This window comes from Myxine glutinosa, chromosome 7, assembly GCF_964187855.1.
Source record: "Myxine glutinosa chromosome 7, kmMyxGlut1.1, whole genome shotgun sequence".
Classification (NCBI taxonomy): domain Eukaryota; kingdom Metazoa; phylum Chordata; class Myxini; order Myxiniformes; family Myxinidae; genus Myxine; species Myxine glutinosa.
In genome coordinates this window covers 107,864,360-107,880,188 of record NC_136267.1, presented here as the reverse complement: position 1 = coordinate 107,880,188, position 15,829 = coordinate 107,864,360, and the positions used below count along the sequence as shown (strand labels likewise).

Here is a 15,829-nt window from a genome sequence, read left to right as displayed (position 1 = left end):
CCCCCCCCCCCCCCCCCCCATGTAGATCAAATTTGTGCAGCCTCTTTCTAATGGTGGACTCGTGCACTTTGACATCAACAGTGGCAAGAGCTACCTGTAGGTCCCGTGATGACATTCTGGGGGTTCTTAGAGACTTCTTTCAGCATCTTGCGGTCTGCTCTCGGGCTGAACTTGCTGGGGCGGCCTGGCCTGAACAAGTTGGCAGTTGTTTGGAATCTTCTCCACTTGTAGATGATCTTCCGGACAGTCGAATGATTGATTTCAAATTGTTTGGAGATCTTTTTAAATCCCTTCCCAGACTCGTAGGCATATATAACCTTCTTTCTGAAGGCCTCAGAGAGCTCTTTTGATTGAGGCATGGTGACGCCGCACACTTCAACAACAAAGAGCAAACCAAACTAAATGTCTGAGGTTTAAATAAGACAGGTTCCTCCAAAATCCTCTCTAACGATGTTCTAATCATTTGCACCTGAGCTGGTGCAGCACCTGATTCAAATTTTAGGTATTTGAAGTAGTGATAAACGTAGGGGTGTACTTACTTTTTCCACATGCGAAATTTGCATTTCTGTTTATTTAAATTATACAATAGACTATAAAATGTAAATGTTTCATGATATTTGTTATATTATATCACCTTTATCTATCAATATTGTTGAAATGAAGATCAAATAGCTGTATGTTGAAATATGTTGAAAAAGTCAAAACTTTACATGGGGTGTACTTACTTTTTCACGTGACTGTATATGAATCAAAAAGAAAATAATTGGTTTTGGGTCGTCCTTTCCACATATCTCGTGGGATTGCGAGTTGGAGGGACGACCATGATGGCGGGGAGGGGGTTGGCATTCTCTCAAGCAGGGATTCAACCCATGTCCTTATAAAAGGTCTTTGTCCGAGGTCACTGAGTCCGATCGGTGCAGCTGTGCAGCGATTGGTGCAGCCGTTTGTGCGGCACCCAGGAAAATAACGTTATGCGGGAGTCCAAACCTGAAAATGCTGGAGGCCAACGCTGAAATTGGAAAAACAATGTATCCTATTTTGCTTCAGGAGATCCCAGGATTACCTACCCAAAATATCGTTGCGATCAGTTCAGCCGTTTTTGCGGTACCTACGAACGGACGGACAGACAGACAGACGGACGGACATTTGGTGAATTATAGTAAGATGAGCAGAGTGGACGACAGGATAAATTGCCCGATTTTGTTTTGTTAGAAGCTACATCACAGCTTTTCGTTGCTGCTCATTATTCTTCTGCATGTGGAAATACAATTCTGCTCTCCGCTCATTGGAAAAACAGGATAACGATTCCTGTACTGTATTGACAAATAGTTCTGTTGTTGGAGCAGCAGGCACATTAACTTGTCCATCTACTCCCTCACCACACAACACATTGGCGGTGGATGTATGTAGTATTTGTCAGGACGAACAACTTGCTGCACCGAGTATAATGAGATCAGATTGACTCCTGTGCTTGACATTATTGTTACATGGCATTGATAGACCATCGTCATTATCACAGGAACTAAACATTTGTCTCTGTGTCTCATACGTACACTATTGCTTCAAATGGGACAATACAGAATTTAGGCAGAAAATGTAGCAGCTCCTTTCCATTGTTGACTGATGTGCTTCCATTCCTTTGACTTTTGTACCACTTTTGAGAACACCGGCAAGCTATAAACGTGGCCATCTTTGGTATGATGAGCTATACCACGACAACAGGGGAGAAAACCTGTTTCGGCCAAGTCACACTAAAAGAGAAAAAGTTTATTTCTTAAAATGAATGTCATTGACAAGGACCAAACCTTGTGGAAACATATATTTTCATAATGCGAATAATGACAAAGAAACCATTGACAATATTACAGTGGTGCCCCATGCAGTAAAACAGCAGGTGTGTGTGCACTGTACACATTTACGAAAAGAAATGTGTGTACACACGCACACACACACACACAAAGCTGTACATTTAATCTCAGTGAGTTGTATAGAAGCAAGCCTGTATGCCATTTCCCACTTGCCTGGGGTTGATTGATTTAGTGAAAGACAATTGATTGCTCCTGTCAAACAATAATACGTAATCATCTTATCCTACCATCCCAGAACATTTATTATTGTCGCTCTTTTTCTCATTTCAAGAAATGAGTGCACCCACTCTGTACGGGAGCGGCAGGAATGATCATGTTATTATCATATCTGGATCCTATCTGGGCAATATAGATTACAGTAGATCTTGCCCCGGGTCTCAAGATCATCGGGGGTGTGTTGAGTTACCAAGTTTCTTGTAGAGAGCTTGACAAGTGGCTGAAGCATTCAAAAGCAAGCACTCATTTGAAACAGTTGATAAGGAACGGCTGGCTTGGCAAGCTCTAGCTAGCTGCTTGGTAACTGAACACACCCTGGGTTTCCTCCATTTCAGTTTCATGTTAAACAGAAGCAGCGGCTGTTTCAAAAGGTAATCAAACATGTTTGTGATTTATAATATTTTTACTTCTAAAAGGGGTGCTCCCATGAAATGCAACAATAAGCTATTTATACACGTTAACACAAGTCTGTTCAAGAAGGAAAAAAACCCTTGGGGAGGAGGGATATTATTCGTATTAATATTGTTTTGCAATAACATTAATATTATGCGATTACCATTTGTGTGGTTATTATTTTTGCTTTTATAATCAGCCTTGGAAACCACAGCCTTGGATACCACATAAAAGCATTGCCTCAAAAACAGGGAACCATGATTGTCATGGGGCCCGCAAGGCTAACCCCCGCTATAGCGGGGAAAATGGCCTTAAAACGATCATTCATTCATTCAATCAGCCTTGGAAACATGCCACGATTAGCTATCTTAACGCTGATATACACCTTAACACAAATTTTGCCCAATACAGAAAACCCCCTTGGACCTTGGGGAATTTGGGGGGGTGGGGGAGGGGGTAATAAAGTCGCTACAATCTCCATCGTGTACTTTACAAAATTTGGTTGAGGTTGGATAGGTAACGACCGAATGTATTATGGTCAGCCAGACAGATACATACCAAATTTTGTCTTTTAGTATGATGACGATGCCAAACATCTTTGTTGTTGTTCATTCACACCAAAAAAAAAAAAGAGAAAAAGAAAAAGAGAAATTAATAGTAAAATTTGCAATAATTTAAATGAAATAACCACTTGGTGTTTAATGTCAACAAAGAGAAGGTGTTTTCCCAAGCGTGGTATGATTTAGCAATACTTTAATCCAAAATGAAACAACCACCAAAAAATAAAGAATATACAGGTAGCATATTGTGGCCACATTTCGTTTATGGACATTTTCGTTTTTACGGACAGTTTTGTTACGAGTTATAAAATAAAACTATTCTTTACACTCCAATGGGTTAATGGTAAGAGGCAGAGTTTACATGCTAAGTGGTTGCTCGGCAACGCTACAACACACCATCTTCTTTGGTAGTGCAGAGGTATTTATACTGGGCAGTGTATTTCACCAATAGGGTGGTACAAAACACAGGGAATAATGATTGTTGTTTTTGAGGTTTTGGATTATTAATTTTGGCAATCTCATCTGTACATTGACGACTTTCATACGTCGGACCTTGTGTCGGCGTTCATCTTGCTGGTACAAGACAACAAGGCGTTTCCCAGCAATGAGGATCGTGAATACAGGAAAATATACATTGGCAAAAACATGTTCTGAATGTTTGTTATAACCAGGGTGCCTGATACAGAGGTATGACTGTATGTGTAATAAACTACTCAAAATATGCACTGTAACACTGTACACCAGTCGTCTGTAAAGGATAAATCTTTACAGCTTTCTACCACTGTGCAGCGTACAGAAATGACAAAAATCCACAGACCTTTCTCTTATCAAACCATAAAACCGAGAAACACCAGCTCCCATCGTGAGCGGTTGAGCCCGTGCAAAATAAATTGACATGCCATGGTCTTTGCCACCAAAACCTCCACGAGCAGAGTGACGTGACTATCCATGACCTTTGGTTGTGGATATCTTCGTTTACAGAAATTTACAGAACAGTTTTGCGATTGTTTGGGGATTCTTGGCTTCATTTTACAACAGTATGCAAAATGTAAGCTTTCTCGCCCACCTATGAAGTACGAAACATTTATATGAGTGAGTGAGTGCGTGCCTGAATGGTTAGAAAGTGCTACCTTTATATATTAGGTATATCTTGATGGTGGCATAACGGTTATTGCATGAGACTTAACAAGTGTTGTGGCCCCAGATTGCTTATGACATTGTCATAGGACAAGTCGAGATAATGGAAGTTCTGGTGAATGAGTTTATGACAACATATCTGGGAAAATCAGGGGCATTCAAAAGGTTTCTAGCCTGATATACAAAACCAAAACCTCCTTTGCTTTCAATTGATTATTTCTTTTTCAACATAGTCCACCTTGAGTTTAATGCACTTCATCCAGTGTTGCTGTAGCCTGACTATGCTCGACTTATGGGAGGCCTTGTCCTGCTTGTCCAAAGACTATTCTTACAAAAATGTCAACCTTCAACTTGGGGACGGGTGGGGGCGTTGGGATCCGATGAAGCCAAATCTGGTAAATACACTGGATTGCAGTACAGTATAGCAGTTCAAAGTGAGTGAGTGAGTTCAAAGCATAGTAGCAGTTCAAAGCCACAATTGGTTGTTATGGTAACTGCAATATCCTAGGCTGTGTAGGGTGAGGAAATGTCCTGAGGAAGCAGCGCTCCACGCCAACCTTCTACAGAATTGGTTCTTAATGGCTTGTCGCAACCACAGCAGTTCATCGGCATAGTGCTCCCCAATGATGGTCTCAGCTTTTGGGAGGTAGTCAACTATGAAACCCCTCCACTGTCCCAGAAAGTATAGGTCTCGAGCTGGTCCTACACTTGCAAGATGTCATTCAATCCTGACACATCTCACATTCTCACTCTCTGGAAAGACCATCTGGCGACCCCTCCGACATACTTCCTTAACAATTCTCTTGAGGAAGTTAAGTCACGCAAACTTTTGGGTCTCACTATCAGCCATGATCTTTCTTGAGCAAACGACATATCTGAATTGGCCTCCAAAGCCAGCCTCGGCATCCTCGGTCGTGAAAAGTTGTTCATTGGCACACCTGAGCTCTTTATCTACTTACTAGGCCTTCATCTGCAGCTTGTTGGAGGACTGTTCTCCCTTCTGAGCTGGTCCCCCTGCCTCACACCTTGCCCAGCTTGACGTTGTGGAAACCAAGGCCTTCAACATCATTGCTTTCTCCAGTGATGAAGCTAAGCCTCTGGGCCTATCTTTTTCACATCACAGACAGGTGGGTGGTCTCTCTGTCTTCTACCACCTCCTTTCTGGTCTTGCACCCTCTGTCCTTTCTAGCTGATGACTTCTTCTGGAACTCCTGGAGAAGTGAATCATATTATCAATCCACTGTATACCTTGCTATTTGGTCTCAGGATCAAAGTGGAGAACCCATGACATCCTGATCTTACAACCCAACTCAGGAAGTTGCCTGATTTTGCTTGAAAATTCAAGGAAATATTAAATTGAGCTGTCATTATCTCTGAAATTGTCATTCATCAAAATTTTGTGGATTGCATCAACTTTGTTCTGGCGTGATGGCCCAGCTCCTTTGGTATCCTAATAGTTTCTCATTCTCAGTTCAATATAATGTAAATTCAGCTGCCTAGTATTTTTAGTGGAGTATGAAGGGGCATTACCCCCCCCCCGGGATGGGGTTGCCACCATTCCCACATAAATTAACTTCACTGGTCAAACTATCATATAGAGATACTTCATCACTGCTCGGATTTTAGTCGTCTTTTTTTTTCAAAACTCCATTGACTGACTCACATTGACACTTTTACGCAATAGCCCTGCATGTATTAACAAAAGGCTGTCCACAAATAAACATCAAATCATAAGTACTTTGATATGTGGAAATCGTTGGGTCTTAACCTATGATTAAATAGGTCAGGCCAGAAACTGAACACCCATTGCAACAGAACATTAAATATTTATTTGTACATATGAGGTGGAAAGCTCTACTTTTCATTTAAGCAGTTACAACCAGCAACCACAATGTGGGGTAAGTGTGACATTTTAGGATGCTACGGTTTTTGGTGGTGAGGAGTGCTCTTCCAGAGCAGAAGACTTGTTGGAAGTAGGAGTGAAGAGCTGAGATGAATGAGATATAATAGAGGCAGCAGCAGAAGGAGGTGATAAGAGGGTGGAGCACAAGAAGCGAGGCTTCATGTGGACTAAACTCGTATGATGGAGTAAGTCAAGTATGAAGGAAAGAATAAACATGATGGAGAGAGAGCTATGAGGAAAAGAAGAAAGAAGGTTTGATAAAATGGTGCGTCAGATGCACCAGCTGGGCTTGTACATGGTCAGAGAGTGCAGAGAAAGAACATTGAAGTGGAAAGAAATTTGGGAATTGGCACCTGTGGTGCAAAGATTGATTTGTGGGAAAAATCAGATATGTTTCCCTCTTCAGTAAGTGGGATTAAGTGGTGGTTAAAGCAGGACAAAGCTTGCTATTAGTATGTTGGTTGATCAATGCTACAGGATGTGTTGAGTGCCTGTGATAGAAAGAGAAATCGAGAGAAAGAGAGGGAGAGATACAGAGAATGAGGGGGAGGGAGAGTGATGGAGAGAGTTAGTAAGAGAGAGTGTGAGAGAGAGAGTGAGAGAGAGAGAGTGAGGGAGAGCGAGTGAGGGAGAGCGAGTGAGGGAGAGAGAGTGAGAGAGAGAGGGAGAAAAAGAGACTGAGGGAAGGAGGAAGCATGAGGGAGTAAAGGAGAGTGAGTTAGGGGGAGAGAGGGAGAGTGAGGAACTGAGAGAGTGATGAAGGAGAGAGAGAGACACTGAAATATAAAGAGGTAAAATCTCGAACAAACACAAAACAAGGGGGGAGGGGGGATCCAGGCCCACCAGTAAGCTATAGAAACAAAATGGAGAATTTAAAAAATACATATAAACATTTGTATCCGTGTTTAACTTGTACATTCATCTGCAAGAAATACAACTTGCTCACCATTCAAAAAGCGAACAATCCATCGACCACAATGCACAGCAAATTAGTCATCCAATGTTTGTTCAAATTGCAGCAACATGCCGCCATTTTAAAATAAAAACAGAGCAAGTTTAATTCGAGGAAATAGCATACATAAACAGCAACAAATTACATCTCTCAGTTAAACTCTCAAGCTTGGCTTTCTGCATCTTATCAATAATGAACTTTGCAGATGTGCAGAATCTTTTTTGCCAAAATTGCTTTTCTTTACCTCCGCCACCAAAGGTGGATGGAGGTTATGTTTGCACCCCTGTCTGTCTGTCTGTCTGTTTGTGAACAAGATATCTCAAAAAGTTATGGATGGATTTGGACGAGACTTGGTGGAGAGGTTGTGTTTGTGACAAGGAAGAACCGATTCGATTTTGGTGAAGATCTGAATATGGATTCGGATATGAGCATTATTTATTTTTTAAGTGATTCTGCACCATTGGGAGATCGGGCCAAAAACGATACACAGCAGGATATCTCAAAAAATTGTGGACGGATGATTTTGATTAAATGTGATTCTGCATTGTGATTTTCTGGTCTACTCTGGGATACAAAATGTAAAGTGTTGGCGGAGGTATGCTCGCTACTGAGTGCCATTCTAGTTTACATACTTTTACTATGGACAAAATTTATACACCAAAAATAAAGACCGAAACTGAAAGTTTCTTGATCATTTCATTTAACAACGGAAATCAAGAAGTTAAGTGCCTACAGTCTACAAAAGCATGAAATAAGGTTTCAGATGCACCTTTTCACAAAAGCATGAAAGGGACACTCCTCCAGGATTAAATTGGAAAATGTGATTCTTGGTAAAATGGATGTAACAAGTGATTCGTTGGTAGAGCCCAGTGAGCTATAGACTCCACTTGAAGGCCACAGTTATTTGAGGGATAAGCCTGAAATAAAAACTTTCCCAATGAGATTGAGTGTTTCAACTAGCAACAAAGTGACTCGCTTCCTAACATTAAATTTAGGGACGATGCATGGTAAGCTTACGTAGACTTGATACAAGTTCCATCGATCAGCAGCAGTTAATGGAAGAAGTGCCTTCCAAAAAAGGTTTGAATTTTATAGGATGGGTTAATTATGAAGTTATTCAAGGTGAGCATGCGATATGGAAAAACGGGTAGAGGTGAAACAGACAAGAAGGGAGCTTGCTCCCCATGTAGGCTTTTGTTACAATAAACTTTCAAGATACTGCACTGCATACAGGAGACATGTCTAGCACAGGTGATGCCTAAGGCTTGAGCAAGTGCACCCAGCTACCTGCCCTATTCATTAAATCAGACACTTTCAAAACATTATTGCCAATGAAACGTTGAACAAAATTCTGGTCCTTGGGGATACTTTCAAAAAAACTGGTTATAAAATAGCAGTTCATGCAGGAACATCACTTTTGTATGTGATAAGTCAAGGTGGCAAACTATTAAGGCCTACCAGGCATTCTGCTTGCTGGTGTTGAAAGACTAACTGTGACAATTCCAATTGCTGCAATTCCAGCAGAAAAATCTCCTGTGAGTAGCCCAGCTTGACTCGAGAGAGTCGCCAAAGCTCTCCAAACCATTCATGAAGGTCCATGTAACAGCTAGTTAACCACAACCAGGCAGGACATAATCTTACTGACAAGATCAACTAGGCCTTGGCCAACCTTTTCTAGGGGAAGGCTCACAGCATCAGGTTAAACCCAGTCCTTCCCGCTCCAGAAGTTGATCAATATTTTTGGCGTGGTTTTCACCGACTGCTGAAGTGTAAGGGGTGGGAGGAGGGTATACAGCCTTGAAATTACGCCAAAGCATAGGTATCGACAAATTGTTGAGCAGCAACCCCTGTAGAACAGTTGAGCAAGCAGACCTCAACACTTCAGCAGTCTTTATTTGAGGGCATCCAGCAAGCCCTCTCAGTTCTTCTTGATAATATTCTCCTTCTCAAGAAAAAACCCCAGGTACCCCAATTCCTTCAATCCCCCAGTTAAGCTGATGTGGAAGAGAAGGCAGAGACCCATGGGCGTCACCCATTCATAAAGCTTGGCTTTCCCCCAGTTAATGACAGACACTGAAGTTGTAAAATGTATCCAACCTATTAATAACCAACATATCATAAGAATCCTTAATTTAAACGCAAATGTCATTCGCATAAGCAGCTAATTTGATTGAGTGTTGCACTGACCCCAGCAAACCTGCTAATCCTTTCCTAATGCATACCAATAATGGTTGAATGCACAAGGTGTAAATAATACCAGAAAGGAAATAATACCACACTGCCAAACGCCACTCTATCCTGGTCAAGAAACACAGAACCCAATTCCCTCTTTTCCCTTTTACATCAATCCAATAAGTCTGGACCAAGAAAGATATTGTCATTAATCCATGACCTTTCACACAACAACATTGGTCCCAATGTGTCAAGTTCTCAAGCCAATGTGATAAGCATCGTACCAGAGCCCTCGCGAAGGTTTTGTAATCGACTGTCTGAAGAGAGATGGGACGCCAAATCGTAATGAGCTTTGGATCTTCTTTCTTTGGTACGAGTTCTACCACTGCTCTATGACACCTCAGAGCGAGCTCACCACACTCTAAGCTCTCTACAAGTACCGCAAACAGGAAAGGACAAAGTTCATTTTGGTCTAGGTATAAAATCTAGGAGGCAAACTAGCTATAAAATAAAACTTCATTGCTCTCTCCTGCACAACTTCATTTGCAAAAAGTTTGCTAAAATGATCAGAGATGCTCTCCTTTATCTGGTTTTGCACAATGCTCATACCTGCCCCAATCCATCTCAGACACTCAATCTGCTTTTGTGGTGCTGATTACTTCTTCCGGCAAAGTCTTTATCACTGAAGAAAAGATGCCCTTTAATAGTCCCATCCAATCTGCATGAGAATTTCTGCATCTGCATCTGCATGAGAAATCATGAGTTTTCTGACGTAAAGCAAATCTCAACTTCATGCTTTTCACAAAAGACTTAACCTGAAGTTCACATGCAAAATTTGCACCTTCATTGATTTTGTTCAACTCCCAATTCACCCTTCGGCCACTTAGAAAGATAAAGAAATGATGAAGAGGTCAAATCCTAAATTCTTTTTGAGCCTTTCTCCAAAATTTAGACAGTATTGATGAGCTATTGAAAAAGCCGAGTCATCTGGACTCTGGATATTTTCTGCAGCCGACCAATGAAGCCTGGAAGTTCTGAAAGGAAATCCTTCAGATCTACATTTTACTTGCGATAAGACTCTTAAAAAGGACTTAACCTCATTATCTGAAGGAGTGATTTTCGCCTTATAGGTCTGAGAAGTGACCTCAATATATCCCCACCACTGATTCCTTTGAGACCGAAAACTCATTTCTAACCACGGTATCACCAACTCCTCCTCTCCACTCACTCTTCTGGGTCTAGAATTATTGCTTAACTAGCTGTGCCTTCCCATCACTTTGATGATGGGTTTAATCAAAATACAACATGTTTTCACTCTGAGGGCAGAATGTTTGTGGGCTGCACTATGGGCAGCACTTCATGTATGTGTGCTTTGCCATCTTGATAAAAGCTCTCATGCATTGGGTCTGAGTCAGAGTTCAGATGCAGTGATTGTACCAGTGAAAGTAGCCCCCCTCCTCCTCAGGCACAGGCTTGGAATCCTCAATGGAATCCCCTGATAATGACGCAGGAGAACTGGCAACTGAGATGGGATGACGTTTTCTCATCATTCAAATAGAAGGCGGGAGAAAATTGTGTTGCAATTACCGTTTTTTTTCTACTGGGACTATCGTGTTGTGATGAAATTAGTCCTTCATGTTGATAACCTAAATCAGGAATTCAGTGAAAATACGTCTCAACATCTTCAGTTTACAATACTGCACACCACTTTTTCCGTTATCGAATGTGCAAATATATTGACAGTTTGAAAAACGTAATATCGCGTTGATGTTTTTCAATACCTTATCGAGCCGATAATCAAGATATCGCCCAGTCCTACTTCACAAGTCACCAAAATGGCGACAGTATGATTTTTCAGGTTACAATTGTGGGTGGAGTCAGGCCAGCTGTCCAAATAATGGGTGGAAAGGATCATTTACACACAGACGGACGAACAAGCGTATTATTGTATGGATAACTGGCTGCCATACCCAGCGTTGCCTGGGGAAATTCAATGAAATATGTATTTAAATATTTCCTGCATGACAAATTGGGGAATGTTGGCCCTATGGTTTCATATTAATTACTAATCTTGGGCATTGCACATAAAACATTTTACTTGATTGCTCCTGAGAAAAACTCAGGGTGTGGATAAGCAATTTACTCACTCGAAGCCTGAACACGGAGGTGTTATAATAAACCTGTGTAAAGTAATGTTTTTATCAACAAGCACACGTGTAAACACAAGTAATTAAATTGGTGTTGCTGACAACAAATCACGACAACCTCAACATACGATCTTCACAATACAAATAACTCAATCACTCCTGGAGGGAGGGAGGGGAAAGGGGAGGGGGACCCTGGCAGTATATTTAAGCACAGGACCTGATCAAGGCCTGAAAGCCAATTATCTGGTTTTATCTGAGATCACTGTTTGATTAACCAAACATAGACCTTGACCTTCCTCTGGATGAAAGAGGAGGTCATGCAAAATTTGGTTGCAGGTGGTTCCTGCAGGGTCAGAATGCATAAACAAAAAACAAAAAAAATGAAAAATCACTCATAGAGTGACACTTGGCAAAAGAGAACAAAGTAGAATGGCACTCAGAAGAGCATCCGTTTGACCTCAAAAATAATTGGTGGTTGAATTCAGTTACCTGATATGCAAATTGTCTTCAAATTTTAATTTAATCGGAGGAAAGTTGACAATTTTAGAAATTTGGCCTATGTTGACCGTATGGCCTATGTTGACCTCAAATATAATTGGTGGTTGAATTCAGTAAGCCGATATGAAAATCCTATTCAAATTTCAAGTCAATCGGATGAAAATTGAAGATTTTAGAAATTTGAAAAGGTTGTTGACCTTTGGCCTATGTTGACCTTTTGGCCGATGTTGATCTCAAAAATAGTTGGTGGCTGAATTCAGTTAGCTTATATGAAAATCCTATTCAAATTTTAAATCAATCAGATGACAATTGAGGATTTTATAAAGTTGAAAAAAGTGGTTGACGTTTGGCCTATGTTGACCTTGTGACCTATGTTGACCTCAAAAATAGTCTCGTCCTCCCAGAACGATGGGATTTTAAAACATGCATCTTGAATTGATTGAACAGATAGTATTTTTATTCCAAATCAATTAATTAGCTGTCCAAACGAAAACATCGATCATTAGCTTCCTAAAGGGACCACTGCTATAATTCTATGACAGCAGGAATCAATATTTGAGAAAGGATAGTTTTTGACAAAGCATTTTGACAAAGCATCAGTAAGCAATTCACTTTTTTAAGAACAGAGGTACATTTGAAATAACAACTTTGCAAACAGAGGTGTCAAACAGGTATACCATCACAAACATCACAAAAGACCCTGAATTCAACACCAGCCCTCACTCAACCAGATGATCAACCAAAGGTTAGCTTGAAATAAAAACAATTATAATTGATAATTTGTTCATTGACATAATGCATCACGGACATTTTCAATTCCTATAGTATTACCTATGCAAACACAATGTTCTCAACGGAAATACCTTCCCGAGGGGAACAGGCTAAATCATGCTTATGAATGAGTTCCTCAAACTCAGCATAGCGGTTTGTATGCACCACCACCATGTCGCTGGCAAAATGGACATACCCACCTGCCGTCTTCAGCAGAAGGTCAAACAGAAATCAAACCCACAAAGGAAGGAAAACAAAAACAAACTATAACCACAATAAATCAAAATAAAAGGACAAAAATACCCAATGTGATTGAAAGAATAAGGCAAAATCACAAATCCAAGCGTTTTCATGAAAAGGTACTACAATACCGAATACAGTAGGTCTTAAAAGGTCACCCGATACACCCTTCCATTAGATGATTGCCCTGTCTCTCTTGCCCTCTCTCAAGAATAGTAATAGGTAGGAAGGGGACACGTAAAAAGGAAGATTTAATAGAGCACAAAGGAGTAGGAGAAACAAAGTACATGACTACCTGCATTTGATACATCCTCGCCACTGCCGCTCTCCGCTGCAGACTACCTCCACAAATGTAACCAACTTTAACAACAAATTGTTCACAATTTGAATAATTTTCCATTACCTCCTGCAAAGTAGTGATCCATTCAAATATAAAAACAATAAGAGTTTCTACTCTATCACAATATTGTTCTTCATCTTTAATATCACCCAGTTATTGCTACCTTGTTGTGGGGTTGGCTGGGATGAACATTCCCTGACCCATGTCGTTGTGGAACCAGCTAGCCAGACCTGATGTTCAACTGAAGGTGCTGGATACAATTTGGAATTTTAGCCTACTCTTCATGAAATATACCATAGGATATTTGATGTCCAGCAACACCCCAGTGCTGGGAGATGCATCCTCTGTCTTAACATCCTTCCGATGGATGGTGCAAACATTGATGCGTCGCACTGGATGTGAAACTGCAGTGAGTTTATAGCTCAGTCGAGATGCTAATCTAGGCAAGACAGCTCAAAGGTGAGTGTGAATACCTCAAAGCTCTACTGCCATCCCACCTACTTCATGATGCTCTTTCAAAAGTACAAATAAATAACACTTGAACTCCTTGTTTTGAGAAATATAACTTTTAGATGGATCTTTGCAATTTCTACACTTTCACAATATAATAGCGCAAGCGACAAAGTAAATAAAAAAATAGATGTTAACGTCAATTAGGGAACTTACTTTGAAATGGTCGTTTCAAAGGTGGTTCCATGAATGACTATTATAACACAAGGAAAACTTGGAATTGATATACCTAATTATCTGCAAATTGAAATTGTCCTTCAAAATTGTCCTAAGTATTTTCAATAAAGCGATTCCATATTTAGAAATATTAAACAGGAGTTATTCAGTGGGGTATGGGGGAAGAGGGAGGTGACAGTTTATCACAAAATCAAACAAATGCAGTAACAAAAGCAAACAGCTCACCTTTTTGCGCTTGCTGTTCCATCCAAGCTCCTGAGCGAGGATATCAACTATGCGAGGTAAAGCCTCATCAGCAGCTTGCACATGAAGGAAAGCAAGGCGTGTGCGGCGTGCCAGAACGTCGATTGCTGTGCACGCATACTCTTGTACTGCATATCGTGCCTGCCATGCATATCATTCATAATCAAGGACAGCATGCCAACAATGGGCATCATATGTGGCAAGTATTCTCAATATTACTGTAACTACATGTATGAGCATCACGAGGTTAGATTCGAGATGTCATCAGGTCAATAAAATACATGAGAAGTGCAGAGCCCTCCAAACTCATTTCTATCTAGAGAGTTCATAGAACACCTTACCCTGCACAGTCTTGAGAAAAAGGACATGGGAAGGGTTTTTTCAACTCTTGGTTTGCATTTCCAAGTACAATCTATATTAGCTTTATTCGTGAACTTTGAATAGCAGGCGCAATGGCAACCATACAAAGCCGATGGGTCAAACAAAACAGTCCAGAGCTGAAGCTTCTGCCAACTCTTCTCGGAGAATGAGACTATTTTGGAACCATCTGAGAAAAAGATGCACTAAACAAACAAATATTTTGGACCAAAATAATGATGATGGTACACTATGTCCTTCATAGCCCCCCTTGTAAAAAGTCTCAAGTTGTCATCACGAAGATTAAATATGTGATTATCTGAACTTTTTCTTTGTATACATAGTCAATACGAGTGGAAGAGTTAGTACATTAGTTCTCTGGTTGAATTGCTAGGCCCCACCATTTTCGTCTGAATCTCGCTGATAATCCACCCTCAGAGCGTGCTGCAAATTTGAATAGTCGAGACCGAGTACAATTTTGCCTAAGTACTACTAAATTGAAGGTTTTTTTTGAAGTGTTAACAAAGCGATTTGTATTCTGTAGTGTTCAGCTATGTAATTCAATTTAAATGAAATAAAAGTCTTAAAGACTGTCGAAAAGAAAAAGCATTGAATTTGAAGTTCACCACCACTGATGCACCTTCTTTTACACTACATTGTTTAACATGTTAAATTTGTTATTACCTCTGTCACCAAAGGGTGAGAATTTATGTTTTCACCCTTGTTTGTGAGCAGTAAATTTGGTGGACAGGTTGGATGTATGACAAGAACAAAGATTTGATTTTGGTGAAGATTCAGATCCGGAATAAAAAAATGTAAACTGCTCAGCCTGGCAAAGGTATGCGCTCTTCCGAGTGCTGTTCTAGTTCGTGCCTGTTGTTTGTGTTCTTTATGACGTCCCTAAAAAGGCTAAATTAGTTATTACCCTGTTGTTGTTTCTGCTATTTACATAGGTTTTCTGTATGGAATGATTTTATATTTTGTTTGACGACCACACAAATAGACTAAAGCAATACAACTATCGGGGGGTCTCTTCGTGGTGGCTGTACCTCCCAACACAAGTCGGGGGCCAAATCTTCCCCATTCTTCCCTGCTGCTTGGATTCATCAGGGCAGCGAGGTCACGGTCAGAGTGCCGATCGGTCCCCATGGACCAACCCTTTCCCTCTTATCTCTGCCTCTTTTCTCTCTTTCTCTTCTCTAACTCTGCCGTGGCCCTGACCTTGTGAAAGCAGGGGTACACCATCTTGGATGTGGAGATTCTCTGGGTATCACTCCTGCGAGATCGATTGGCTGTCCAATGATACAGGCTTGTTCGAGAGAACTGTCCAGGGCTATGCAACAAC

The 15,829-nt window shown here is 40.8% G+C and overlaps 1 protein-coding gene across 10 annotated transcripts in view; it reads right to left on the bottom strand.

Annotated features, from left to right (window-relative positions):
* Positions 1 to 15,829, bottom strand: part of GPD2 (glycerol-3-phosphate dehydrogenase 2) — a 274,919-nt gene that overhangs the window by 26,973 nt on the left and 232,117 nt on the right. For all 10 annotated transcript variants that reach the window (XM_068123093.2, XM_068123084.2, XM_068123092.2 and 7 more), the window contains one exon: positions 14,110 to 14,268. In XM_068123093.2, coding sequence (XP_067979194.2) covers positions 14,110 to 14,268 — 159 coding nt within the window. The remainder of the gene's footprint in view (positions 1 to 14,109; positions 14,269 to 15,829) is intronic.